General features: G+C 52.8%; 7 protein-coding genes across 7 annotated transcripts; 3 read left to right on the plus strand and 4 right to left on the minus strand.

The window, feature by feature from the left end:
• Positions 1 to 109: 109 nt before the first annotated feature.
• PHYSODRAFT_249107 (hypothetical protein) lies at positions 110 to 475 on the plus strand (the record flags this gene model as incomplete). The annotated part of the gene is made up of 1 exon (XM_009530537.1): positions 110 to 475. The coding sequence occupies one exon, from the start codon at positions 110 to 112 to the stop codon at positions 473 to 475; it is 366 nt and encodes a 121-aa protein (XP_009528832.1).
• A 694-nt stretch (positions 476 to 1169) lies between these two features.
• Positions 1170 to 1484, plus strand: PHYSODRAFT_507983 (hypothetical protein; the record flags this gene model as incomplete). Its single annotated transcript, XM_009530538.1, has 1 exon — positions 1170 to 1484. One exon carries the CDS (start codon positions 1170 to 1172, stop codon positions 1482 to 1484), a length of 315 nt encoding a protein of 104 aa, XP_009528833.1.
• A 63-nt stretch (positions 1485 to 1547) lies between these two features.
• On the minus strand, positions 1548 to 1973 carry PHYSODRAFT_506166 (hypothetical protein; the record flags this gene model as incomplete). The annotated part of the gene is made up of 1 exon (XM_009530539.1): positions 1548 to 1973. One exon carries the CDS (start codon positions 1971 to 1973, stop codon positions 1548 to 1550), a length of 426 nt encoding a protein of 141 aa, XP_009528834.1.
• Positions 1974 to 3670: 1697 nt separating this feature from the next.
• Positions 3671 to 6169, minus strand: PHYSODRAFT_333356 (hypothetical protein; the record flags this gene model as incomplete). The annotated part of the gene is made up of 4 exons (XM_009530540.1): positions 3671 to 4948; positions 4990 to 5259; positions 5321 to 5854; positions 5918 to 6169. The coding sequence occupies 4 exons, from the start codon at positions 6167 to 6169 to the stop codon at positions 3671 to 3673; spliced, it is 2334 nt and encodes a 777-aa protein (XP_009528835.1).
• Positions 6170 to 13278: 7109 nt separating this feature from the next.
• Positions 13279 to 15791, plus strand: PHYSODRAFT_286243 (hypothetical protein). The gene has a single exon (XM_009530541.1). The coding sequence runs from the start codon at positions 13299 to 13301 to the stop codon at positions 13794 to 13796; it is 498 nt and encodes a 165-aa protein (XP_009528836.1). The 5' UTR covers positions 13279 to 13298; the 3' UTR covers positions 13797 to 15791.
• A 713-nt stretch (positions 15792 to 16504) lies between these two features.
• PHYSODRAFT_506979 (hypothetical protein) lies at positions 16505 to 17065 on the minus strand (the record flags this gene model as incomplete). The annotated part of the gene is made up of 1 exon (XM_009530542.1): positions 16505 to 17065. The coding sequence occupies one exon, from the start codon at positions 17063 to 17065 to the stop codon at positions 16505 to 16507; it is 561 nt and encodes a 186-aa protein (XP_009528837.1).
• A 770-nt stretch (positions 17066 to 17835) lies between these two features.
• PHYSODRAFT_507331 (hypothetical protein) lies at positions 17836 to 18192 on the minus strand (the record flags this gene model as incomplete). The annotated part of the gene is made up of 1 exon (XM_009530543.1): positions 17836 to 18192. One exon carries the CDS (start codon positions 18190 to 18192, stop codon positions 17836 to 17838), a length of 357 nt encoding a protein of 118 aa, XP_009528838.1.
• Between the last annotated feature and the right edge of the window lie 8359 nt (positions 18193 to 26551).

Below are 26551 nucleotides of genomic sequence, written 5' to 3' on the forward strand. Positions count from 1 at the left end.
GGAGCCAGATCTATGCTGTAACCCGCAGTTGAAGATCCGTCTTCGTATCGATGCTGGTACGGTTGCTGTATCTGGCAACGTGAATCAAATGAAGCTTGATTCTGTCACCATGACCTCTGGTCAGACGGTTCCTATCATGATTACAAGTGCTGCTGCGGCTAATCCCATGAATGATGTGCTGACTACTGCTAGTTCTCAGCTGTCGTTCTCGTTCGGCCCGCTTGGAAATGCATTTACTCCGACTGCTTCGGTCGGTGAGCATCTCCCATACACGAACTCGAGGCTCCACATTCCGTTCTACGCGCTCAAGAACCCCGCGCCAATCATCCAGAAGCCGATCAAGACTGTTCGCTACCTTGATTGCTTTGCACAAATGTTCCGCAAAGCCGCTGGAGTGTCTCCTGATACCCCCACTGGCCAGCCGAATGCTCCGTTCGATCTCAACATCTCTGGATACAAGAAGAATGTGAAGTAAGCTTTGATCCCTTTCAGTGAAACATCGGCTGGACACTTCGTATCGCTTAGTGGTACGCCTCAGTATCAATCGCCGTTTGATTCTGCACCGTGGACCTGTATGCCTGGCGCTTCCATTCGTAATTTCCAGGTAACCATTGGTAATACCAACGTCTTCGACAAAAGCCAGGAGTACGATTTTGAGTCGTTCAAGCATGAGTTCAGCAAGCTAGGCGCCATCAACGGAGATTTGAATCAGAAGGTCAGCAATGGTCTGATTGACTCGGTTCAGTGATCGATGGCTCAGCGCATTCTCGTAGCCGATACGTCTCGTCTCACCCAGAAGGATGTACCTCAGGCGATTCAGGTCAGCGGCATCAACGGCTCGGCTACTGGCATGGATCTTCTCGTACTGGTCGTATACGAGCGTGAGCTTGAGATCGACCGTCTCACGGGAGAGGTCCACAGAACCGATTAAGCATCTCTCGTTGAATTGAATTTATTTTAATAAGCGAGCTTAGAGCCTTTGGCTCTAAGCTTGCGCCTCTTGCCGTCAGGATAATAATTACGATGTGGCCTAGAATTCCATTGCACTAGTCGATTGACACCTGAAACTGAATAATTTGGCAAATGGGTTCTTGTAAGTCCACTCTCATAATTGATTAATTTATATATTTTCAAAAGAATCATGTGGATATCTATATAGATAGATAACAATGAGTACATTAAATTTTGGCAAGCACAAATCGAAGACTATTGAGGAGGTATACGAGTCTGACCCTGGATACTGCCGCTGGCTATCGAATCAAAAAGGTCTCGTTGCACATAGTAGTGACTTTGCCAAATTCCTAGCCCAAAAATTTGGCAATGACGATGGATCGTATGTGATGTCCTTCGGTAAGTATAAGTCGAAGACTATTAAACAGATCCAAGCCATTGATGCTAAATACCTTGAATGGTTGAGCAAGAATGAATTCGTTCAGACCAAGATGCCTAAGCTGAAAGCAGAAGTTGATGAACTTCTAAAGTAAGCTTGTGTCTAATTTTTGTCTTAAAAGTATTGACATCATTTATGATTAAAATAGAGATGTCGCTCACATTTGAGTAAACTGCTGATGCTTACGCGATCGACAGTGTTGTGATCGGTTTGAACTTCGATATGAAACCCGACATCCACAATCAATACGCTCTGCGCTATGATCTTGAATCTCTTCCTTTGTTCTAAGTGCCGCTTGCTTATTAATAACACCTTGAGTTGAGTCAATTGCAAGCTGTTCAAAAGACAACAGACTTTTTCGATTTGGTATTTCATGCTCACTAATCAGTGAAATTGTAAAGTTCTCAACACCATGCTCTCGGAAATGGTAGTAAATAGCTGTTTTGCTAATATCTACACCATTAATCCAACGCCTAAATTTACATTTGTGCTCCGAAAATCGTTGCCATAATGGTTTTACAGTACTCCCAATATATACTATTGAATCATCAGCGTTGGAAATCTTGTAGATGCGACCGATCATGGTTGTTGGTTGGTTGCTGCAGTGTATGCTCTTAGGGTTTATATACTTAAGATTTATCTCTTAAGATAGAATGTTTTTTATTTGTGAGCTATTGAGAAGATGTTTGGACACCGTGCGAGAAGGAGGAGGGTTATTTTAATCTAATGAGATAAGAAGTGTTCTGCAGAGTTTTAAAGAGAAGAACAGAAATTGGGTAAGCTGGGGTTGTGGTTAGAGGAATGGGTCTCTGAGTGTTCTTATATCGGGAGAAAATGAGAGTGGACACAATGACCCGTTCCGGGTATATACTGCCGCAGCTTGAGATTACTTTGAACTCGTTGCTGTGGCGCCGGGAGTCCGCCTCTGTGCTGACCCAGTTTCCGGCCGGGCGCTTCGCGGAGAGGCTCTTCTTCACGACGTCCCTGCTCCACCGTATCCTCGACCGGGCGCGGCGTGGCGACATCCCCATTCAAGGGCCGGTTGCCACGGGGCCAGCCTGGGATGACCTCGCAGAGAGACTCATGTTCGCGCTCAACACGTCGTTTGATGCAACCCGGCTGGACACCCCATTCTACCTGGTCCATGGTTGGGATGCCAAGAGTACGGTCTCAGCTATGCTGGGGCCTAAACCTTCCAGTGTCCCTGAACGGACCGCGTATGAGTGGCGAAGGAAACTCCAGCGAGACTACAGCTACGCTCGGGCATGTGCAGCAGACCTCCAGAGGAAGGCCAAACGGGCTCGCTCGGAAGAGCAGACCCGGAAGTGGAACGAGCTGTCAGATCGGCTCAAGGCAGGTTTCAACGTTGGGGATGCAGTCTGGCTGTACATCCCAAAAGTGCAGCCAGGTCTGAGTCGCAAGTTGGTCCAGTTGTGGCATGGGTTGACGAGTTCCGGGTGAGGCTCAAGGTCGAGGACACGGGTTACCGCGTAAACCCTTGGGTTCCCATCAGTCGGCTGAAACCCCGGGCGTTGTATCCCAGACGGCCTATAATCCAACCGGAGATCGAAGACGACGATGACTTCGACACAGCGCTCCTTCCCTAGGACAGTTGGGAAGCGGGCAACGAGAATGACGAGTACGAAGTGGAGAAGATCATGGATCTCAGTTGGAACAAGTGTACACGGACGTCCGAACGGGCACGAGAGTATCTCATCAAATGGAAGGGATATGATGAGCCTGAATGGATACCGATGGCACAGCTGAATTGCGGAGCGCTCTTGTATGAGTTCAATCAAGGGGCGAAAGCCCGAGCGCGTTTCCAAGCCATGCAGGCTGGGGACGACCACCCTAGCATACAATAGTTGGGAGTGGTCAAGTCCGAATGGGGCGATCCCAATTGGGAGTATTGATCCCAGTTGGAAATTCCCAGACGGAGACCCGAAATTCCTGGATGTGAATGTGTGAACTACGGAGAATTGATTGTGAATTTGTATGGAGCGGATCTACGATGGAGTTGTGACTATGGAGAGTAACCCGAGCGAGATTGGAGTTTTCGATGACGAGTGTATGAGGTTGACTATGCTGGCCTGAAGGAGATGCCAAAGCGGCAAGAGAGGAACAAAACCGCGCCCAAAAGTTGAACCGACCTGGATAACCTGACCGACGAAGGATACGATGAAGACAGCGAAGACATTAACGGTGATTGTGGAATTAGAGTGTTACGCTACGGATATGCAACTACATCCAGGACTGTTGTGGATGCTGGATGGGATGACCTCACTGGAACTTGGTCGCGACCCAGTTGTCGACGCGCTCGTGCTCATGGAGCAGCTTCTTGTCAACGATATTGGCTGGGACGTGCACCAGACGCTCGTCATCCGTGCAGGTACTCCACTGAGTCCGGCCGGGGTCTTCGAGTTCGGCCCTCGCGATCTGGTCAGCCAGGGTGTAACGCGTGCCATCGACCTTCTTGGTTGACTCGTCGACCAGGTACATGTAGCAGATCTTGCACGGGTACAACCAGAATCCAGGCTCCCAGACCATCGTTTTCGGCATGCCGGCCTTGATCAGACGCTTGATTCCGGCCTCGAAGGTCCGCGCAACCCCGTCGTGGAACGCCTGGCGCTTGCGGTGGAGGTCTTGAGCCCGTTCGTAGATCGTGAGGTCGTCACACTTCTCGTCGTCTTCAGGCTTGGTCTTCATCATGAACCAGTACAGGATGTGCCAGAAGGCTGGAAGGTGATCCTTCATGTACTCCACATGTTGGTCCAGAATGTGGATCACAGGTAGGGATAGGTGGCCCCGGCGGTGGAAGTACAGGACCTTGACCCGCTTGTTGAACATCTCCAGCCAGGGTTCCTTCGCGACCAGGGCCGCATACTCATCTTCGACTGAGGGCCAACGCCTGGCCAAGAACTTGGTCTCGGGTTGATGGGGCGCGTAGTTCGGGAAGCCCGGGGTCTGCCCTTCGATACCACCCTTCTTGGGAGCAAACCGAGAGCCAATGCCGCGACTACGCCACGAGACAATATCTCCGGACGGGACCTCGATGATCGCCAACTCTTCGGCAGTCAGGTCCTCATAGGACTTCAGAGCCAGGGGCGACTTGCCGCCCTCCCGTTTGGTTTTCGACGTACGACTGCGTTTCTTCGGATTTTTCTTGGACGATGTCCGATCGGGCTTGTCTTTCAACGCAAACTTGGACCGAGGGGACTGGGGTGTTTTCTGGGACGACAACCGGGGAGGCCGACGCTGTGACGAAGAAGATGATTGGAGCTCGTCCTCAGATGAGCTGTCCGAGGATGACTCGACGCGGTTCCGCTTAGGCTTGCGCTTGGCCGGCTGTTCCTCTTCCTCGCTGCTGCTCGAAGAGCTGCTTTCCTCGACGGACTCCGCCTTGGAGGGCCCATCCGCGCTCTTCCCAGATGAAGATGCCTTGGCCTTGCCCTCGTAGTCGGAGTCACTGGAGTCATCGCTTTCACTGGAGTCGTCGACTTCGACGATTTCCATCTCGGCAGCAGCGTCCTCGGCCAGGTTGCGTAGTGGCGGAAACTCCTCCGGATACATACCCGACCGGGACGACCCTGGAGCATGACCTCGGCCATCTTGTAGAAGGTCTCGGGGGCATGACGCGTCCAGAGAGTGTCGTCCAGGGTGCCATGATACATCATCTTGACTAGCATCTCCAGCAACCAAGGCTTGGGGAAATACTGGTGGGCCGGACGGTCCTGACGGGGGATGTCCAAGGTCTCTTCGTACCCATTTTCCATCCGCATGACAAACTGGGCATCCAGCCGGGCATCCGACCAAGAGACGAACTCCGGCAGGGATGCAGCACAGTCGGAAATCAGACGCTTGAAGTCCGTCTGGGGCGGCAGAGGGAGCACATCAGACCCCGGATGGACCGGGGGTCGCATTTGGACGTACACCGGCCCACCCTTGCTGGAAAGCTCGGCCATACCACGTGGACATGACCCCGAACGTGATCCCCTGGACGTACGCCGCTTGGACTTGGACGGAGACCCATCCGCAGGGGAAGTCCGAGCGGGGAGGAGTGGGTGGATTGTCCTCCGACTTCTCTTCACGATCCCCATCCTGGCCTCCGTTGCCATCGCCTGCCTGGTAGTTGTCGTCATCGTCCTCGACGTCCGGGTCAACTGGGCCCGGATAGGGCGGGATCATCCTGAACGGACGGTCGGCAGCCTCGACGGTGATGTTGGTGACCCAGTGTGCGGGAGGAATGGACCCCCGTTGGAAATGCCGAAGCAGGCGCACCAGCCTAGGCCAACGACCGCGAGTAGCAGCCCCACCTCGGTTGAGGAACTGCATCAGCCGGTCGGCGTCGAATGCGGCCTCCTGGCCGGAGATACGAAGACGTTGGACGGCCAAGATCGCGCGCTCGAGCTTGGCCTCAGCCTCGGTGACCTTGTTGCGTTGCGCGTTTTCTTCCACCAGATGGTTCTGCGCCGCGAGCGCGAAATCTCTCTCCAGCTGGGCTTGGAGCTATTTCCGGAGTGCAGCCACTTCCCGCTGGTGATACATCTGCAAGAAGCGATGTGCGTCGAGGAGCTTGTCGTACCCCTGCTGCAGGGTGGCGCCCCCGCCGGGAGATACCTCACCTGTCGTGAAGGTTCCCTCAGAGCTCCACGACGCGACAGGTCTCTCACTGTGCTCTCTTGCGGTCGGCGACCTTCCAGCCGACTGCGCACCTGCCTCCGATGCCTCTTGGATCGTTAGCCCGTCATTGGAAGTAGTACTCCCGGGTGGCGGCACCATTGTGGAGTAGCGGCCTCACAGAAATCGCGGAGTTCGTCCTCGCACAAACCCGACGCGTCCAATCTGCGGTCGCGACGGGCAATTTCCCGGATCTTGAGTAACGTATCTTCGAATATAGAGCCCAAGTCTTCGCAAGCTTCAGAGTTGGGGGGTTGAGTGGACGCTTGTTCCTTGTATTAGGGCGTCGGTTGTTCCTTGGGCGTGCGGACTTATCGGGCCGGCGTTTCCTGGGGCTTGTTGCGTGGCATTATCGGGCCGGCGCGGTGTCTTGTGCACAGCGGTTATCAGGCCGTGCGGTCCTTCGTCTAAGCTGCGCGTTATCGAGCGCCTCCTAACCGGCATACGTTTTGCGTGCCTTTGTTTCCGACACGGGGTTTGACGGGGGTGAGTGTCCGAGCCAGCGAGCGACGGGGGGCCGCGTATTCCTTGCGGCTCTGCTTGCCGACGCTTGGTGGTTCGTAAGAACCTGGCGATCTTCCGGAGGGGAGAGGTCTGAGTGGTTCAGAGAAATTTCGGGACTGAGTCCTTACCCTATCCTATGTCCTTGCTACTGGCTACTCTGTACTACCGCTTGCTAAGCCTACCGCTCTGTACCTATCCTAACTTATGTCGTGCTTGCGCTACCGCTCTTCAACCTGATTTGCGCAACGTAATCACAACTTGAGCTCGACGGGATTTCCTCGATGGGGTTTTCTCGACGGGGTTTAGGGTTGACGGGTTTTTGGGGTCGACGCGGTTTGCATGACCGGGCGTATGAACCGGCTCGTCGAATCAGCCAGAATTAGCCTGATTCCATCGCCGGTATGCGTGTCACACGACCCATCATCCTGTTAACCTCTCTGGCCATTCCGACGCGTCGTATTCCTTCCGTCTCGTCGGCTGCCGTCTTTCCCGGCACTTCCCGTCACTCGTTCCCTGGCGCGACATTTCGTGGGGTGCTATTCCACAGTTCTATTACGCCAAATTGCCTTTTTACAAGTGATCTACCTTTTCTTTTATAAATTTCATAAATTTTAAGTATGTTGCTGCATCTTTCGAATGGTAGGAGCCAGTGAAGACGACTCTGCAGCAATAATAGTGTAGCCTTGTCGGCCGCCAGCTCCCAACGCGTTCCTCCGGGTGTTACTCATTCCAAAATGCACTAGCATACCCTCGTGGCGAACGCATCCTCTGTGCTCACGATGACACTGTAACCAACTCAATCCGTCTTAATTTCTGATGTCGGGTTTGAAAATAATACATTATCAGCACTTAGAGATTCCATATTTGACGAGTTTTGGCGAGATATGGTTAGGACCCGCATCCAGAAGGGATGGACAGAGCTCGGAAAAATAATTATTTTATTTATTGAGTGGGTCAACTCGCGTCAATAAATAATTGGGCAATAAACTATTGATCATCAAGTAAAATGGAAAAAGTAATGACTAGGTCATGACCCAATGACCTGGTATCCGCAGATACAGCCGTTCTTTGGGCTGTTACCTGCGGGTATCAGCGTTTGGGTCATGGCCTACCGAAATACCACGCGCTCAGGCAAATAATATTGAGGTATTTGCTGCAGACTCTGCGCCGTCCATAATATTAAGGTATTTGCTGCAAACTCTGCAGAGTGAACTCGCACCCGTCCATGCGGATCAGATGACATGAAGGAGACCCACGATGCGCGCCCTATGCTTATGTCTACGTCCAAGCACCGCGCTCTGCGGAAGCAGAGCACGCGCTCCTGGTGCTCGCTCCGCGCCGACGTCTGGGGCACCTACACTACCGCACGTCGTCCAAGCCGTCTGCGTGCTGGTGCTCATCACTGTCAACGTGGAGCTGTCCATGGCCTCGCCGATCGGCGCCGAGCGTACGCTGAAGCTGAGGTGGCGGAATGGAAAACTGACACATTCTCCCAATACTGACCAGTGTGTGGTTGTTGTTGTTAGTGTGTGTGGACGCAACGGTGACATCGTCTGGCTGGTACGAGGTGTCCCTGTATGTGTCGAGGGCACTGTTCACGGTGGAGTAGCCTCTCCAGTTCTGATCGTGTCTTGAGATCGATCCCCGCGCGCACTTGAGACGCACGAAATCCTGCTCATTGTTGGGGACTACAAGAATGTGGCCGAGAACGCGCTGGCCCAAGGATTCGACGGCGTCGAGTTCCACTGCGCCAATGTATACCTCATTAAGCAGCTCATTCAGGACGGCATCAATGACCGTACGGACGAGTACGGCGGGTCGGTGGAGAACTGCGCGCTTCCCGTTCGAAGCTCTGGACCCGATTCTCTAGGTTGTAGACTCGGGTCGAGTCGGCATTCGACTGACCCCGTACGGCATAAACTTCTGCCAGTTCAAGTCCGACCCCGTCGACTTGTACGGCCCCGTGCTCAAGTGACTTGATGCCTACCACCTGGGCTACTCCCACCTGATCGAGCCGCACGCGTTCGAGTTGCACGAGAACCCGAACGTGCCCACGGACTGATGCATGGTCTGCACCTCCCGCGAGATCTGTGACGGCGTGATGCTGACAGGCTCGGGCTACGACGACGCATCGATCATCAAGACCATGAAGTGGATGTTTTGGCCCATGTATTTTGATTGAGCTCGTCGTTTTACTCCAGTTCTTAAGCAGTACGTGGTTCACCGCGAGGTAGGGAAGAACTGGAGCGTACAAACGGACGGCGTCATCACATGCACCAGTAACTGCTGATGCAGCAAGCAGCTCGCGAGCATCAACGGCGAGTGCATCGACACGCACCACAACGACGTCGGTTCTGTCGTCCAGATTCGTGTCGTTGAAAGCTGTGGAGGAGATGCACGGTGGCATCATAGTGCTGCTCACGGAGGCCGTCATGCGCAGCGAGAAGGTAGGTAAGATCAATTTAGAGAACGTGAGGATACATCCATGATGGAAAAACTAAATGAAGCTAACACTCAGATCGTTCTCTTGCTACGTAGGTGCTTCGAGAATGCGTCGATACTTCGTTTCCCTTGATCTGTGACAGCGTTTTGAGCGCGCTTTCAATGGATAGACCACGATTAACTAGTGAACGTACATATTTGATCACATAGTGTCGTCTTGAGTAAAACTTGGCTTCTTTTGACGATGAACGCCACTTGCAGCCGTAGGTTTGATCAAGGTACTCGATGGATGGGTGAGTTGATAACCCGACATGCCATTCCGTCCACAGCTCACTAACAGTGCTGATGCCTCTGCTCATTGAATGCTGTGGTATGGTAGTGCTTGCTGGATTGCGAATCACGTCGCTGGTGGTGCTGTCGGGGACGTCGCTGCGTGCAGGCTCAGAAGCTCCGATATTCAGGGTAGGATTAGCTACTGGCATCAATTAGAAACTCATTTATTCACGTAATAAAGAGGTGAGGTTGCTGTTGGTCTCAGAGAGTAGCCGTGCAATTTCTACATGTCGAGTCTCTATGCCTTGCATTACTCCTGTGTGTTGTCTCGAAATTTGCTCGGATAGCAACGGCATGGCGACTTGAAGTTGCATCTCTAGCGGCGGTTTAGCGCTTGCTGCTTCTGCTAGTGCTTGCGTCCGAACGCGATAAAATGCCTCCCCCAAAATGTGATGGTAGCTAATTCGAGTAGGAAGCAGGTCGAACAGGACAGCACAGTCTTGCAGAAATACGACTCGAAGGTATTGTAGCAATTCTAGAAAACCCGCGCTCTCACAGACACTGCTGCCGCATACGAGCGGATTGAGACTCCCGAGCGCTTCCCCATGTTGATGATGTTGTGTTCCTTGTGTCTAGTGCTTTATGATTATCTCCGAATGAAAACAGCTGAAACCGATATTTCGATTAGGTCCTAAATTTGGTGTTGACTCGGGTCAGGACCCAAACTATAGCAATCGTGATACTCATAAAGTAAATCACTAATCGGCTACCTCCGCTCGTTATACGACCACTACACGTTCTCTCTTGCCAGTCTTGAGTGCGCCCGCTATAAGCTCAGCGTCCCAAAGCTTCCGTTGAGCTCCAGCATCACCAACGTCTCGAGAGTCGTTGGGTGCAAGATTTGCCGGCGGTCGGTCAGGACTAATCCCGTCCTCGCGAATAAATGTTCAATGTCGGTAGAATCCAGCGAAGGTCGATGAGCGTGAAAGCGTATTGCTTTTCACCCGGAATAGCCTCTCTGCAAAAGAGAGATTCTCGCCCTCTTCATCGTCACTTGCATCACTCTCTTCTCTCTACGAAATCGTGAGAGTGATCGTCGACAGCAGTACCAACGAACGAGTCGAGGGTTCTTGGATGCACTGCTCGGATCTCGTACTTCGAGAGGTATGATGTGTTGTGGTCACGTCGGAGGTGCATAAACGTTCTAGAATCTGAGAAATACTGATTATTGGGGTCGACCTGTAACGGGCCAGGTGTGTGTCCGTTACTAGCTTACACGTAGCGGTGAGGAAGCATAGTTTAGACTCGGATTTAGTGAGACCAAGCAGTCAATCTTGGGTAAAATCAACTCTGTTTTATGTAAGGACCAGGGCGGTTACCCCTGGTCTCATGTGAGCCACTCAAATGCACTTCATCGGCCCGTTCAAGGTGAGCAAGGTCCTCGGCGACGCGTACACACTGGACATCCCGTCGTCGCTGCGTCTTCACCCGACTTTCTACGTCGGGCACCTCAAACGATATCATCCTGCCGATATTCCGACCTCTGATCACCAGGATTCACTGGCGGGTAATGTACCCGAGACTACTCGCGACACCAACACCCATCACCCAAGCCTGTACCGTCGCGATGGTCCTCCTCCGATTGTCGACTCGGCGGGTGAAGCGCGCTGGATTGTGGACCGCATCGTTCACCACGAGGACCCATCTCGTGCAAACGGGCGTGGGCGTAATCCAGTCCGAGCTCCTCGTGCGATCCCAGCCGCGCGACGTTACCGAGTACGCTGGCTTGGGTTTCCACCTGACGAGGACACGTGGGAGATGCGTGCAGCTCTTCTTCGGGATGTCCCCGATGTTGTTCATGACTATGAGGCGAAGGTCGCCGCTGCTGAAGGGACCACGGAGCTCCCGCGGAAGCTGGAGCCTTAAGTGAGCGTGATGATGGAAGTGGACCCCCACCGCAAGCTCGCGGTGGCGTTCACCGCGAAGACTAAGAAGAAAACCCGACGACGACCGCCGGACTCGAACCGGTGACCTCCACCTTAGTGGCGCAGCTTTCGACCATTGCGCTAGCTGGACTTCGAGTCCCCACGACGACGCGCGGACCTGATCAAGCTTGGAGCGACTGCGCATGGCAATGGCAAGGAGGATTCGCGTGGGGATCGAACCCACGCGTCACAGCTCAGCACGGTGAGCGCTTGCCCACAACGCCGCTCCACAGATGATTGCCGGTGTCGAAGATGTCCAACCTGGTCTCGCTGCCACATCGTTTCGAGTCTACGGTTACGCGACTCTTCGCCGGGAGTTACTTCGAAGGGTCGTCGCAAAAAGCCACGCCACGCTGATCGCCATCCTGTGTCTCGACACTCGCCGGGTCTCCGCTCTGTGTGCATCACAGTTGCGCTTGTCGTCAAGCTTTGGTATCGCTTCCCATGCTGCGTCGTTTCCACGACCGCCGTCCATTCGGGTGTCCGTGGATGTCCGCAGCCACTTGGGGCGCTGCGCGTTGCTTCGGCGTGTGCGCCGACGAGATCTCTTGGTGTGTGTAAGCTTGCTGCGCCTGCGTCGTCCTGTGTCGCTCGGTAGCACGAGCGCCGTCCCTCCGCCGCCTCGGTCGACCATGGTGTTCTTCGGGTGTTCTTTCGGAAATGTGTCTTTTGCGCTTACGCAACGTAAGCGCAACTTCGAGAGGGGGGGGGGGGGTGATGTAATGGGCCCCATTTACATAAGTAGGTAGATTGACAGTACATAAAGTAGTTAAGTCAGTACACGGCTAGCGTGTACGGACGGTCATCGTGATTGGCTCAATTGGGGGAGCCAGACCCCATTTCAGCCAATCAGCTTGTTGGCACCGAGGGTGGTCACGGCGGAGGAGCGGATGCCTTCGGTAGACAGTAACACACGGTCACCCGTGCGAAATGAAGTCTTGTTCTTGCGTCCACGCTTGTCTGCATTCTCCTTCTGCCGGTCCACTGCGGCTTGCAGTGCGTCTCGCACAAACGTGTGATTGCTTGATGCTGCTCACAAACTCGGAAACCACCAAGTGATCTGTGGGACTCGCCGAGAACTTCGGTGCATAGTTGGCGGTAGTAGCTGGTTGCTGGATCGTCGCTGGAGCGCCAGCGGGGTCGATCGGAGTTCGCTTTGTCCAGTCTGCGAGCGGCGTCACCGCTCGCAGACTGGACAAAATTTGCGCTTGATTCAGCGTGGCGACGCCGGTGAATTGACGGGCGACGGCTCCGCCGGCGTGGTGAGTCTTCAGCGGTAGCTCCTCCCCCACCAAGCGTAGAAACACGAGCCTCCGTGTGTTGGCCTACGGCAAGCATGGCGGGTACGCGCGGGTGGCGCGCGGAGTTCACGAAGAACGGAGTCATGCCCATCGACGAGTGCTCGGCGTTGTTCAGAGCGAACTCGGTCAGGGGCAGGAAAGCGCTCCACCTCGGGAACGACGTAGCGTAGCTGCGGAGCACGTCTTCGACGACGCGGTGGACGCGTTCTGTAACGGGGTTACACGAGAGTTACCCGAAGGGTTACGAAGTGGGTACACACTGTCTAACCTAAATCAGTAGGAGAATCAGTACATGGCTTCAGAGCCACTGATTATGCATATGACTAGGGTTCACTATGCTAGATAGTGAACCGGATACATTTACACCGTAGGCGGCTTTGCCGCAATAAATGGAAATACATTCAGTTTGAGATTTATACACTTAAGAGTTAAGGGTTGACTCTTGGAGTCCGTAAGGCACCAACTCCTGCATCCAACACCGATCGCCCATTCGACGTCGTTCACGCGGATTTGGTGGGGCCATTTACTGGGGACTTCTACTGCTTGACGGTGATTGAACAGCAATTTCGCTAGTTAGAGGTCCTGATGCAGCGCGGCAAGACCTCGGCAACTACGGCTTCGAGCTTTGAGCGCGTGTGGCTCTGCCGTTATCCTCGCCCAAAACTGGTCGTGCATGACCAAGGACCTGAATTCACGGGAGACGAGTTCCAGCTGCTATTGACCCCGATGGCGATCAAGGACAAACCGATCACCGCAAAGAACCCGCAGGCCAACGCGATCTGCGAGCGCGTGCACTTGGAAATTATGAACATCCTTCGCGTACGCCCGGACCTGCATGATCAGCTGGAAGTCGCCCTCAACTATTCTGCCTACGCCATATGGGCCAGCTATCACTCCGTACTTCGAGCTTCCCCCGCTCCATTGATGTTTGGCGAGGACATGATCACGCGCGAGTTGCATTTCGCCAACTGGAACTTCCACTCAAAGCAGCGATTCATGGCCATCATGCAGGACAACGATCGTGAAACTATGCGGCGACTGCAGCACTTCTATCGTGTAGGTGACAACGTCATGCTCCGTGCCCCTGCTCGTGAAAGGAAGAAAACCGACCCAGTCGCCAAGGGCCCGTTCGTCGTGAAGGCTGTCTACGACAACGGCATTGTGCTCCTCGACACTGGATCAAGCGAGTACCGAGTCAACATCAGGCGAATCTTCCCGTGTTGATTTAACAGCACTGACATCCTGGTATGAGGGATAATGACAACTCCTTCTGCACCCTGTCGACACTAGCGCCTGTCCTCCCTGGCGTAAGGGTTGACTTCATCTGGGTTTCGTTCTGGGTTCGTTTGAACCCTTGCTTTGGGTACACACGGTGCCTTCAAGGCGCTACATGAGTAGTCTAGCTGCTAGGAGATGCCAGGAGTAACTTCATTCAATCAATCAGTTCTCAATTCGACTCACAGGACTCAAGCGGCTTGGCAGGGCGACAACTTGTAGACGCGTAAACAGCTTGGCCTTGTCGCTCATTTTAGGAGGAGGGGGGCTCGAACGTTGTCGACAAAATGCGAAGAGAGAGTTTGTGGTTGATACCGACTCGGTATCAACCACAATGAAAAAATCGTAATCTCACTGACAGAGACGGCACTGCTTAGATCACCATTCATATGCTGTCGATCGCCAGCAATGTTGTCTGATCGAAGTCAATCCCAAGATATGTTGCTCACGGGAGGTGATATCGTTCCCCGCTAACTGGCAGTTATTAATAGTAACTGCAGCGAGGCTATTTACAAATTCCTATATTAGCCGTACAGATGCTAAAACCAAAAACGGGCTGCTGGTACAGAAGTATGCTTTTGGGATCGATTTGCATATTTTGACAAGCGTTGGTACTTGTTAGCATAGTTCGTATGGGCTTCCTGTTTGGAGCCCCAGACAAGAACTGCTTCGCGAGCGTACTGCGCTGTCGATAGCTCCACCAGCTCTGAAGGCAAGTCGACCACAACAGTGCAATACTTGTACTCACTGTCATAAGCTGCATACTAAGACGTAAGCACGATTTTACATCCGCTTAGGTTGTCATCGATCCTCTTTGGAAGATCATCGATCCGCTTCGGTAGTGTCATCGATCAGTTTGGTTAGATCATCAATCACTTGTGTCGAGCATTCGTAAGACAGTTTGACGACAACTCAAATCTAGTGATTTGATTCGCGAATAGTACGACTTGCCAATTCTGTTGGCACTGCCAGGCGCAGAGTGCTCGCAGGTTCTGCTAGGAAGGCCCGCGTTCCTCTTCGCTACTCTTTTTGATGCATTTCGTTGCACTTCGTATCCTGACTAATATCGGGCGCAGCATAGTAGTGGTAGTAACGATTGGCGGTTCGATAGAACTGTGCGGAGGAGCGCTGCGACACCAACAAACTCCCTCTACATATTTAAAAGACCACGGCGAGCTTAGATCGTTTAGATTTCCTAGTACTACAGTAGCAGGCCGAGAAAACTGGTAAGCGCCTTCAGCCGGGCTGATCAATTACTTTAGCTTTGGCATTTTTCATGTATTCCCGAGAAGTTTCGCCGCTCATTTGACTCTTAGAGGCCCTCACGTCGTTTTGTAGTTATTTGTTTGCGACACCACCAACAGCTTACCTACACGTGGCCGCGGGTGAGGTCGGTGGTGTCCACTACCGACGTAGGTGGAGCTGCAGCAGTGTGCGCCTCCGTGAGTAAGGTAGCCAAGCAAACCGCAACAAATACAAATACAAATACAAATACCAAGACTGGCTGACGCTGCCTTGTTGCTACTACAAAACAGTTCATTTCATGACTTTGGTAAGATCCCATAATGTATTGATTGTCTACTCCCTCGCGTCCTCCGACAACGCCTCGGTGCGGAGCATGTGTGCGCGCTCGTCGTGCACTGCTTCGCTCGGAGGCGTCCTCAGAGGACACGACAGGGTTCGTGGGCCGCACTACCGGAGGAAGAGGGGCTCTATTTGGTTATGCATTAACTAGAATTCACTATAAAGCCCTGAACGTTTTGTTTGTCAAGCTGGGCTAATGGTTCGGGTGCATTTATTTCTTAACCATTCTCAAACAAGCGTGTACATTGTAGTTGGCAGTAGGGCCGCACTACCGACTACATGTTCGTGCTTGTGAGCGCCTTATTTCGTCGGCTCGACTGTAGGTGGCACGAGCAATTCAAAAACGGCAAAGCGGTTGTCCTCGGGTTCCTACATGCTCAACGGAGGAACGCACGCAACGACACTATCCTCTGAAAGTTTTGGCCAATCGCATGGTGCAAATTGTTGTCCGACAAACTGTCTTACGTTTTGACGGACAAAATACAATGTAGCCACTGGTATACTAAAACCAAGATGTAGCCAAAATGCGTTGATTGCAAAACGTAAGACGCTTTGTCTTACGGTAGGCTCTCTGGGGCTAAGTATCGTCTTACGAAAGATCATCAATCTGCTTGGGTAGATCATGGATCCGCATTATCAATAGAGTGTCATGCATTTGGTTGGCCTCTCATGAGCCTGCAGTCGCCACTATTTTGTCTTTTTTTCTACATGTATCGTAAGGCATTTTACAGCTGACGATAAAGATCATGTATATGGGTTTCGCATGACTTCTACCTAGCTTTCACGCCTATTCTGAGGTCTACCGATAGCATTCTTGCGGAACTTACTGGTGGGACTTAGTAAAACAAGACACAACCGACCACTGCTCATAGCGAAGACTCAAGCCAGCTCCCCGCATACTTACACCCGAGATAGCTACCGTCTTCCCTCGGACTAGACGCCTAGGCGTTCTAAAAAAACTAGACGCCTAGGCGTTCTATTCAAGTGAAACTGCGAAACTCTGAAGGATGCAAAAGGTAGGCGTTGTATTCAAGTAAATCTAAAAAACCCGAAGGTTGGTAGTGGCCTCTAAGCTATATCCGCATTCCTGCTACGTGCAACGCAAACTGAGGGCCCAGTCGAGCAAGGCATATCTTCCCAGTTGCCTCAGGAACAGTGTAGGTGAACTCGGAAATCACTTTGCAGTTGTCGTTCAAAGTTTTCACTTCAATGCTGCACCTGTGCAATCTGGATGCTGCAAAAAGCTCCAACTCACCCCATTCAGCAGTTCCGTTTCTGATCGACTCAATGTAGTCGTGGTCAAGTAAGCCTGTCAAATCTTCAAGTCCTGCCATGAACTCCGTCAGCAGCGTGATGTAGTCGGCGATGGAGGGTGCGAGGCTGAAACGGAGGCAACGATGAAGACTTGATTTAGTCTCCTCCGGTAGATACCACTCAGGTGGGTCAATGCAAACCTCTTCTAGATCAGCTTCTTCGTCAAGCAGAGCCTTGTATCTGCGGTGCCATTCATCCAAATCAATACTCGCCTCCAACAGCTCGCGAAGCGGAGGGTGGAGGTCTTCCACATCAAATGACTGTCGTTGAACAAGGCCACAAACTCGAAATTCTTTTTTGATGTCGGTGGCGTCCTTCATCTCAATCCAGTCCAGAACGCATTGAGATACCGTTCGATAGTGAGGAACCTTAGGGTTACCCTGCTTTGTCTGCAAAGTTGGATCGATCAGCGCTTTGCCTATATACTCGTCGAATCGGTCGTTGTAGAAAGCTTGAACGCTCCTGTTTAGAGCCACATCGAGCGGTTGGAGTAGATTTTCATGATCGGCGGTACCAATAACACGAAGATGTTAAACGACGAAGGTTTTGTTCATTGAACAAATTCACGTGACATCCATACGAATCAATGATGTAAAGCACTGACTGCCGATAAAATCGAGTCTCCGCTCGGCCGCAAATTACATGTTCTGCATGCTCCAGCAATATCTGATCGTTCCACATCCCTGTTGGGTTAACATCAACCATGATGTCCTTCGAAATAGCTCCAAGTTTTGGCTTATTTTTTTAGCTGGGAGAAAAGCACATGGGGCTTTAAGAATTTACCGTCTCCAGTAACCGCGAACGTTGCTGTAAAGCGTTTGTGGCTGCCCCCCTTCCGCGAGTTGCGATCGTCGAATTAGGTTCCGTTTCAAAATATCTTGGGACCTGGTCCATGTTTATTATGTTGCATGGATCGATGTGATGCTGCTCAATCAGAGACTGAGCTTTCTGAATGAACTCCTCGCACACACTCTTGGCATCAGCAGGTAGTGTTCGGGTAGTCGTCTGACGCCTCGACACCAAGTTGTAGCGCGTCTTAAACTTGTCTAGCCAACCCGTTGAAGCCTTGAAAAGATGATATTGCTGCTCTTTAAAGCCACGAGGATGTTGAGATTTGTAGCTGGATGTACTTGTCCTTGACCCGCAGTCCCTTTTTGTTTCGCCCATCGACCCACTCATGAAGCTGCACTTCGAGTTGCTGGTATTCATGCTTGCGACCCGCACCAGGCAGTCGACGCATCGTCCGCGTTGATCGCTGTCTGTCCTTCGCAACGTCTTTCATGGCGCCCAACTGCTCAACCCATTTCCGAACTATCGATGACGAGGGTATCTTGTGTTTTGCGGCAAGGGCGGCAAACCCAAAGCCGTTGACACCCTTCTTGTACTCTCCAGCAACACTGCGCTTGAATCCGATACTGTAGCTATTACGCTTCTTCTTAGCTGACATTCTTAGCGGGGGCTTTTGTGTCGCTGGAGGGCGATTGTATAGTGATACGACGAAACGAGAGGCCGACTTCCGCACGAATGGTTGGCAGTCGGCACAAAGGCTCTGGCTCGTCCAACTGACAGCAGAATTGTTGGCAACAAGGATCTCGGTCATCATATGCCATTTACAACATGTGCTACATTGGGTAGGCGTTCTATTTTGCTATAGCTTCAATTCGAGGGTGAGATAAGATTTGGGATTGTGGACCAACCTCGAATACAACGCCTAGGCGTCTAGTACGAGGGAAGACGGTAGCTACAGGCAGGCTACATGTATGGAAGTCGTTCATTGTACGTTAGTATTGTACCAACGATTGTCAGTACTGCTGCGCCTGTCCGCGCTCCCCGCTGCAGTTAGCGGGAAGCCCGCTGTCGATATCACCTCCCGTTGCTCACGTCGATCAGGTTGATTTGAACGCCGACCAGGTTCATTTGAACGCTATTCAAACAAAACTTCCGCGTTGAAAACTGTATACACCCAGCTCAAAAACAAAACTCCAAGTTGCGTCGGTACATACCCTTTCCTACGCCAGCAATTCCCTACTTCAGCGACAGCGTTCACTTGGCAGGACACTCGCGCGTTGGCTCTCGCCTCGGCTCGGCCAGGCGCGGTATCTAAAAAAAATATCGGGTTGCAGCGCAGACACGCCCCCGCCTTATCGGCGGGTGTTGGTAATCGGTGAATGCACTGAGTGAGTCTCGCGCTCGCATCCGCTCGCCCTCGCCTATTTTACTACTGTAGGTACAGACTTACTTTGGTGTTTGAAAAGCTATGTGCGACCCACTCACTTAAATATTGTTTAGGTGGTAGCTAGCTACATATTCACCATTATTTGCCATCCCGATTCACTATCAATGGTGCCGATCGGAACCATCGTCAATGGTGATATGGGCACAGCCGGCTGAGACTACTACACCATTTCCCAGGCAGACTGGTTGGTTTCCCAAGACAAAAGGGTTTTCGCACAGACGAAAAAGTGAAATCCACAGATTGTGAAAATATGCGACAAGTAGCGCTTCTAATAGTAGGCGGTAGTGAGCGGTTGCGAGGAGCGTAGCCGCAGCAAACCCGCGCGGTATTTGCGGAGGCGGGCCCAGCGACGAGCATTCCAGCGAACGGACCCGTCGCCGTACACTCGGAGTTAGTTTTCTTTATGCGGGGGTCTGGGGGTGCAACCCCCAGCACACCTTCAACAGTGGGCGGTGGAAGGTATACATGTATCGGTATTTCTGTGCGGTTCCCCTTCAGATCTGTGGATTTCCTCGTTCTGTCTGTGCGATTCTACCGTCCTCGTTTCCCAACCAAAGTGGTTCAAATCATTTTTCGGGAAAAACCTCATATCACGTTTCTCAGGTATTTTCAAGCAAAGTGGTTCTGTCGTAAATCGTTACCAAGCAAAGTGGTTTCACAATCGTCGAGGATTTAGAGCCATTTTGAAGAAGTCAAAACGTAGCTTAGAACAGCCATGTGAATGTATTTAGGGGGTCTATCGTGATCTACGTGACGTGGGCATTATAACTAAGTTTTTTGCGTCGAAAAATAGCAACTTTTGATTCTTACAGACCAAGCTCAAGACGTGGACTGGACCGTTTTAGCCCCATATGGTTGGGCAAACCATTTTGCTTGGGAAACAAACAGCTGTAAACCTTGAAAACCCCCGCCACCGGATGGTGAAAAGTGCGCCAACAAAATCAAGATGGGGCGCCAGCAAAACGCAAATCAGGGCGCCAGCAAAAATGCATAGCATATTTATTATCCTATAGCTGATACTTTAGAACAAAGCAGGGTACCCACGGAACTGCCAGAAAAGAAGCCACCGAGCAGGAGCACAGCATCCAGGAGAGCTCGGCGCGGCGATTATGTTGCTTGCTACCCCTGACAGAAACCTCCCGGTGGTATTATTCCCAGCCCCCGTGCGCCGTGGTTCTCGTGCCCTGGATGTCTAATCAATATTACTTCAACTGAGTACTAGCCCTTACGAAGCGGGGTGGATTCACAATAAGTCGTCGCGAGTTAATCTGAATCTGGGTGGATTCACAATAAGTTGGCGCGGGTTAGTGTGAATCTGGGTGGACTCGTGTTAAGTCGCGCCGGCTTAATGCGAATCTGGGTGAACTCACTTTATGTTGGCGCGAGTTATCGTAGTCGTATTATTATAATAAAATTGTTCAGATATGCTGACCTGAACTACTAGATTCCTAAGCTGCCATAAGAGCGTCGTGCCAACAGGGGAAGTCTTTTCGTCACAGGAGGGCCTTCAGTGGAGGCACCAATGTACGTACATGTAAAATACAATATGCTTTCATTCAAATTCGGCGGGTGTAACATGTATTATGGAATCGGCGTTGCTCGGAGATAGTTATTATGGACCTGTGAACGGGCCACCTTTTCTGCATTGGTTAAAGTCCAGGGATCGGTCCCTGGCTTTGTATCAAAATCAAATCCATTTTGCCTACGCCCGCAAATCTGTTTGTTCATGAGTCTTCGGGAGCGCCGCCAATAGATGCACATGGACGAGGAGAACGTGTGGACACATCCGCCGATGACTCGGAGGATCCGACGGCGACGGGAGAGCCGACGGCGACGGGAGAGCCGGCGGCAGCCGGACTCTGGATATACCAATGGCTGGTCAGGGAGACCCAAGTATACTGAGATCAAGTCAATCGGAACCCGGGAGTAATCCGTCTGATGAGAGGCACCAACGAGCACAAGGAGAACAAGAAGGAAAGCAGGAGGGGAAGACTAGAGAGTAGTTTGAGAGACGATAACATTTAATCTCACTTCGGAATTTGCCCCCTCAACCACAAGCTACAAACCAACAGGTTAACAGCCGCAACAAGCTCAAGCCCTCCCCGACGACCGACATGACGACGTCCAGCAAGAAGGCCGAAGTCATCCTGGGAAGTGACAATTACTTCCACTGGGAGTTCGCGATGCGTATGACGCTCGCGAGGAAGGGGCTGCTGGCGCACGTCCAAGTGGTGAAGGACCCGACGGAGATGACGGAGGCCTGGATGCTCAACGACATGAAGGCGCTCGGTCTGATCGCTCAAGGCGTGGCTGTGGAACACCACACGAAGATTCGGTCGGCGACGTCGGCTATCCAAGCCTGGAATACTCTACGCGAGTTCTACAACCGGACGACGATGCATAATCGGGTCACGATGACTCGTCGGCTCCACGAGTTCAAGATGGAGGACGATGCGACGATGGCGAAGCACCTGAACAAGTTCAACGAGCTCATCGTGGGCCTTCAGACGCTTGGAGAGCCCCTCGATGACTCCCGACAACTCGTCATCCTGCTGAGCAGCTTGCCGGCGGAGTACGAGTTGATCGCATCCATCGTCGAGAACTGGAAGGACGTGACCCTCATCGAGGTGAAGGAGAAGCTGCTCAAGAAGTACGAGCGGCAGGAGAAGAAGGAGACCACGGAGCGCGCGTTGAAGGCTACCTCGTTCGGAGGTAGGGGCCAGAACGGGAAGTTCGGCAAGGGCGGCAAGGCATTCGGCCGCAAGCGCAACGGCGGACGAAAGGTCGGTGGCTTCAAGGGCAAGTGCTTCAACTGTGACCAAGTGGGCCACATGAAGCGGGACTGCCCGGAAAAAGCAAATGCAGACACCGCCGAAGACTCGGTGTTCGCTGTGGCGGAGAATCCATCAGCGGGTTGGCTGATCGATAGTGGGGCGACGGCTCACATGACGCCTCACCGCGATAACTTGTTCGAGTACAACGAGTCGTCGGCGGACATGTATGTGACAATCGCGGACGGGAAGAAGATCCGCGTGGCTGGGAAAGGGTCGGTGCGCCTAACGGGCATCGACGGCAAGCGCATCAAGATGGGGGAGGTGCTCCACATCCCCGGATTCGACCGGCGACTACTCTCGGTTGGGAGGTTGGCTGAAGGCGGCATGAGTGTCGAGTTCCAGCGGAAGTCCTGCGTCGTCTGGGACAAGACGAAGGCGATCGCTTCGGGGAAGAAGGTCGGCAAGGCGTACTTGCTGGACTGCCAGCAGGACATGGTGTATTACACCGAGTACTCGGGAGTCGACGGGAAGTGGGAGCTATGGCACACTCGTATGGGACACTTGAACGGAGACGCTATGGCAAAGGCCCGCGAGGCGACGGACGGGCTCCCGACGACTCAACAGCAGACGAAGACCCTGTGCGGAGGATGCATGAAGGGCAAGCAGACGGTCGCACATTTCCCGTCGCGGTCGACGTCGGCGACGACTCGACCACTGGAACTAGTTCATACGGACGTGATGGGTCCTATGAAGACGAAGTCCAAGGGCGGAGCGAGGTATGTGCTCACATTTGTCGACGACTACTCGCGACACGTCGTGGTGTACTTCTTGACCAAGAAGAGCGAGGTCGTGACCAAGTTCAAGTCGTTCATGAAGCTGTACGAGAACCAATGGGGACAGCGCATTAAATGCCTGCGCTCGGACAACGGCACTGAGTTCGTGAACACGCCAATGACTGAGATCTGCCGGGTGAATGGGATTATGCATCAGAAGACGGTCGCATATAGCCCCCAGCAGAACGGCGTGGCGGAGCGGATGAACCGCACGATCATGGAGAAGGCTCGAAGCATGCTACACTACAAGGGCGTGGCTTCGATATGGTGGGCAGAGGCGGTCAGCACTGCTGTCTACCTGATCAACCGGTCGACGAACAGCATGCACCCGACCAAGACTCCGTACGAGTTGACGTTCAAGTCAAAGCCTCGGCTGGATCATCTTCGAGTCTTCGGGTCGATGGGTTACGCTCATGTCGACAAGTCGCGACGCACCAAGTTGGAGCCGAAAAGCTTCAAATGTATGTTTCTTGGGTACGCCGACGACTCAAAAGGCTACCGAATGTACGACTTGGAGTCGAACAAGGTGAAGGTATCCAGGTCGGTGAAGCTGGACGAGCGCGAGGTGAACGGCATCTACGACACGTCGCCCAGCGAGAACTCGCCGATCATTGAGTTGACGGAAGATGCCGAGGATGCGGCACTGCCCGAGGAGATACAACGACCTGCCGCCGACGAGCCGATGGAATCAGTGGAAGAGACCGTCGAGGCCACGGAGATGCATGAGGTGGAGACGTCGGAGCCATCCATGCAAGAGCTGACAACGTACCGACGACTCGCGAGACCGGTATTGAATGATGACATGGTCTTCCATCCCGAGCCAGAACGGACCCGGCGCGCCCGAGAACCGGTCCTACTACTTGGAGATGGTTCCGCAGACGGTGAGGAGTCGAAAGAAGATGGTCCCGATGACTCGGACAACGATGATCACTTCTGGCCACCGTCTCCAAAGCGACCCAGGGTGGACGAAGACAGCCTATTGGCTGAGGCGGTGCTGGCCTACGCCGCAGACGTCGGCGATGCCAATGACGCACCACCACGTATCAGCAGGTCATGCAGAGCGACGAGTCGTCGTGGGTGAAGGCAATGAATGCGGAGCTCAAGGCACACGCGGACAACGGATCATGGACGCTGGTCCGTCGGACACCGAGTGCTCGACCGATCGGTTGTCGCTGGGTGTTCGCAAAGAAACGCGACGAGCACGGCCGAGTCATCCGGTATAAGGCCCACCTGGTGGCGAAAGGGTTTAAGCAGAATTATGGCGTGGACTTCTTCGAGACGTACTCGCCCGTGGCCAACATGAACTCGATCCGAGTGGTGTTGTCGGTTGTGGTGGCCGAGGCGTACATCACCGAGCAGCTGGATGCGGACACCGCCTTTCTCAACAGCGGACTGGTGGAGCGCGTCTACATGGAGGTACCCTACAGAATCATCAACGCGAAGAACATGATGTGTCGGCTGCAGAAGGCGATCTATGGTCTGAAGCAGGCGGCAAATGCCTGGCATAAGACCATCCACCGAGGCTTCGTGGGCATCGGATTTCGGAGCTGCGGCGGGGACCAGTGTGTATACGTCAAGGGCGAGAAGGGCAGGTTCGTGTACGTCTGCCTGTACGTGGACGATATGATCATCGCAGCCAAGACGAGCAGCGAGATCCAGGAAGTCAAGGTGGCGCTCAAGAATGCGTTTAAGATGAAGGAGTTGGGCGAGGCCAAGTTCATTCTCGGTATGGAGATCGACCATGACTCATCGGCAAAGACTCTCATGATCAAGCAGACTCGATACATTGATGATGTGGTGAAGCGGTTCAACCAGCAGGACGCCAAGGTGGTGGTGAACCCGTGCGAGTCGGGCATGAAGTTGTCGAAGACTCAGTCGCCGATGACTCAGAAGGAACGTGAGGAAATGCAGGCGAAGCCCTACCGAGCACTCATTAGCTGTTTGCTGTACATTACAACGTGCACCAGACCTGATGTGGCGTACATCGTGACCCAGTTGTCGCGCTTCCTCGAGAACCCCGGGCAGCAGCACTGGAAGGCTGCCATCCGCGTGCTCAGGTACCTGAAGAGCACCCGAGACATCGGCATCGCCTACAATGGGAACGCTAAGAAGGTCGAGGTGACGGCGTACACCGACGCCGACTGGGGCAGAAATCTCGACGACCGACGCTCGGTGTCGGGCATCATGGATTTGATTAGCGGGGCGCCGGTGGTCTTCAAGTCGACGTACCAGCGCACGGTGGCGCTCAGCTCGGCGGAGGCCGAGTACATGGCGCTGAGCCTGTGCACGCAGGAGGTGCTGTGGACCCGCGCCATGCTCAAGGACATGGGTCACGAGCAAGTGGGAGCTACCCAAGTATGGGAGGACAACCAGGGCGCGATCGCCCTCGCAAGCAACGCTGGGTACAACGCGAGGACCAAGCACGTGGACATCAAGCATCACTTCATCCGCGAAAATGTGTCCCGAGGACTCATCGTCGTCAACTACGTGCCGACGGAGGACCAGCTCGCGGACATGCTTACCAAGGCGTTGGGGACGAAGAGGCTCAAGTACCTGATCAGCGCAAGCGGAATCATCGGGACGGTCGTGCAGCGTTAACGGCGAGTGGGAGTGTTCATGAGTCTTCGGGAGCGCCGCCAATAGATGCACATGGACGAGGAGAACGTGTGGACACATCCGCCGATGACTCGGAGGATCCGACGGCGACGGGAGAGCCGACGGCGACGGGAGAGCCGGCGGCAGCCGGACTCTGGATATACCAATGGCTGGTCAGGGAGACCCAAGTATACTGAGATCAAGTCAATCGGAACCCGGGAGTAATCCGTCTGATGAGAGGCACCAACGAGCACAAGGAGAACAAGAAGGAAAGCAGGAGGGGAAGACTAGAGAGTAGTTTGAGAGACGATAACATTTAATCTCACTTCGGAATTTGCCCCCTCAACCACAAGCTACAAACCAACACTGTTTGCTGGCGCCCCAAAACCGCGGTTTCTGTTTGCTGGAGCCCGTTTGGTTTTGCTGGCGTCCCATCTTTTCGTTTTCACCCTAAAAGGTGTTTGTTGGCACCCCGGTCTCCACCAGATGCCGCATCCATACGGAGCCGTTCGGCGGGGGAAACCAGGCACCTAAGCACACACAACTGGCTTGGAGAGCTCGATTTTCCTTGGTGTCGGTCGTATTACTGTAAGTACCGGTATGCTGACACTGCCCAGCTGTTTCCCGCCCAAACTAAACGCATTCATTGTACAGTAATTTGCCTCAATAGCGCAGTCGTGGCATCCAATAACCTGCTGAAACGGGTAGCTGTCTATACCCCAAATCCACCCAATGGGAGGCCCGCTAGCCTCTCCTATGCAATTATCGTAAATAATCTATACATGTAGCCATTGCGCTATTGAGGCAAATTACTGTATTTTAACCCCTTTCGTGAGTATCCTCAGTAAATTATAAAATACAACTCATTGATATTTCCTTTTAAAAGGGCGCTCTAGGCGTCCTTTTACAAAGTTACGGACGCTTTTCGGTGTGTCTCATGGGACATGCCATCTACGGTGATTTGCAGGATACATAGAATGTATGCGTATGACTTCGAATTTGTAAAGACAATAGACCTTAAAACGAGTTTGTCAGCGCTCCATCAGACTCTTAGCACTACACGATTTTGCTATGATACACTTGTCGAAGACTGAGGTCGTCCCAACCGAGATTAGCTACTCGCTATTGAAGGTGATCTTCGTTAAATACTTAAGCAAGTCCGAATAGCTTAGCTCGGGGCGTAGGATTGATCTAATCGGTAGTTTGGCGCTAAGGTAAGGTGCCAGTTGCGTGCCTACAACCAGTTCCGTGCCTACTTGTTTTAGCCAATTAGCATCTTCTCCTTGTTAAACTCTCGTAGTCTATTGGTAGATTTTTCCAGCGTCACATGCAATTTCCGGTCATGAGCCTCCTAGGATTTGTATAGCA

The sequence above is a fragment of the Phytophthora sojae genome (genome assembly GCF_000149755.1).
Source record: "Phytophthora sojae unplaced genomic scaffold PHYSOscaffold_5, whole genome shotgun sequence".
Classification (NCBI taxonomy): Eukaryota; Oomycota; class Peronosporomycetes; order Peronosporales; family Peronosporaceae; genus Phytophthora; species Phytophthora sojae.

Coding starts and splice junctions, on each gene's coding strand:
- PHYSODRAFT_286243 (XM_009530541.1), top strand. CDS start 13,299: ATGGCGATCAAGGACAAACCGATCACCGCAAAGAACCCGCAGGCCAAC.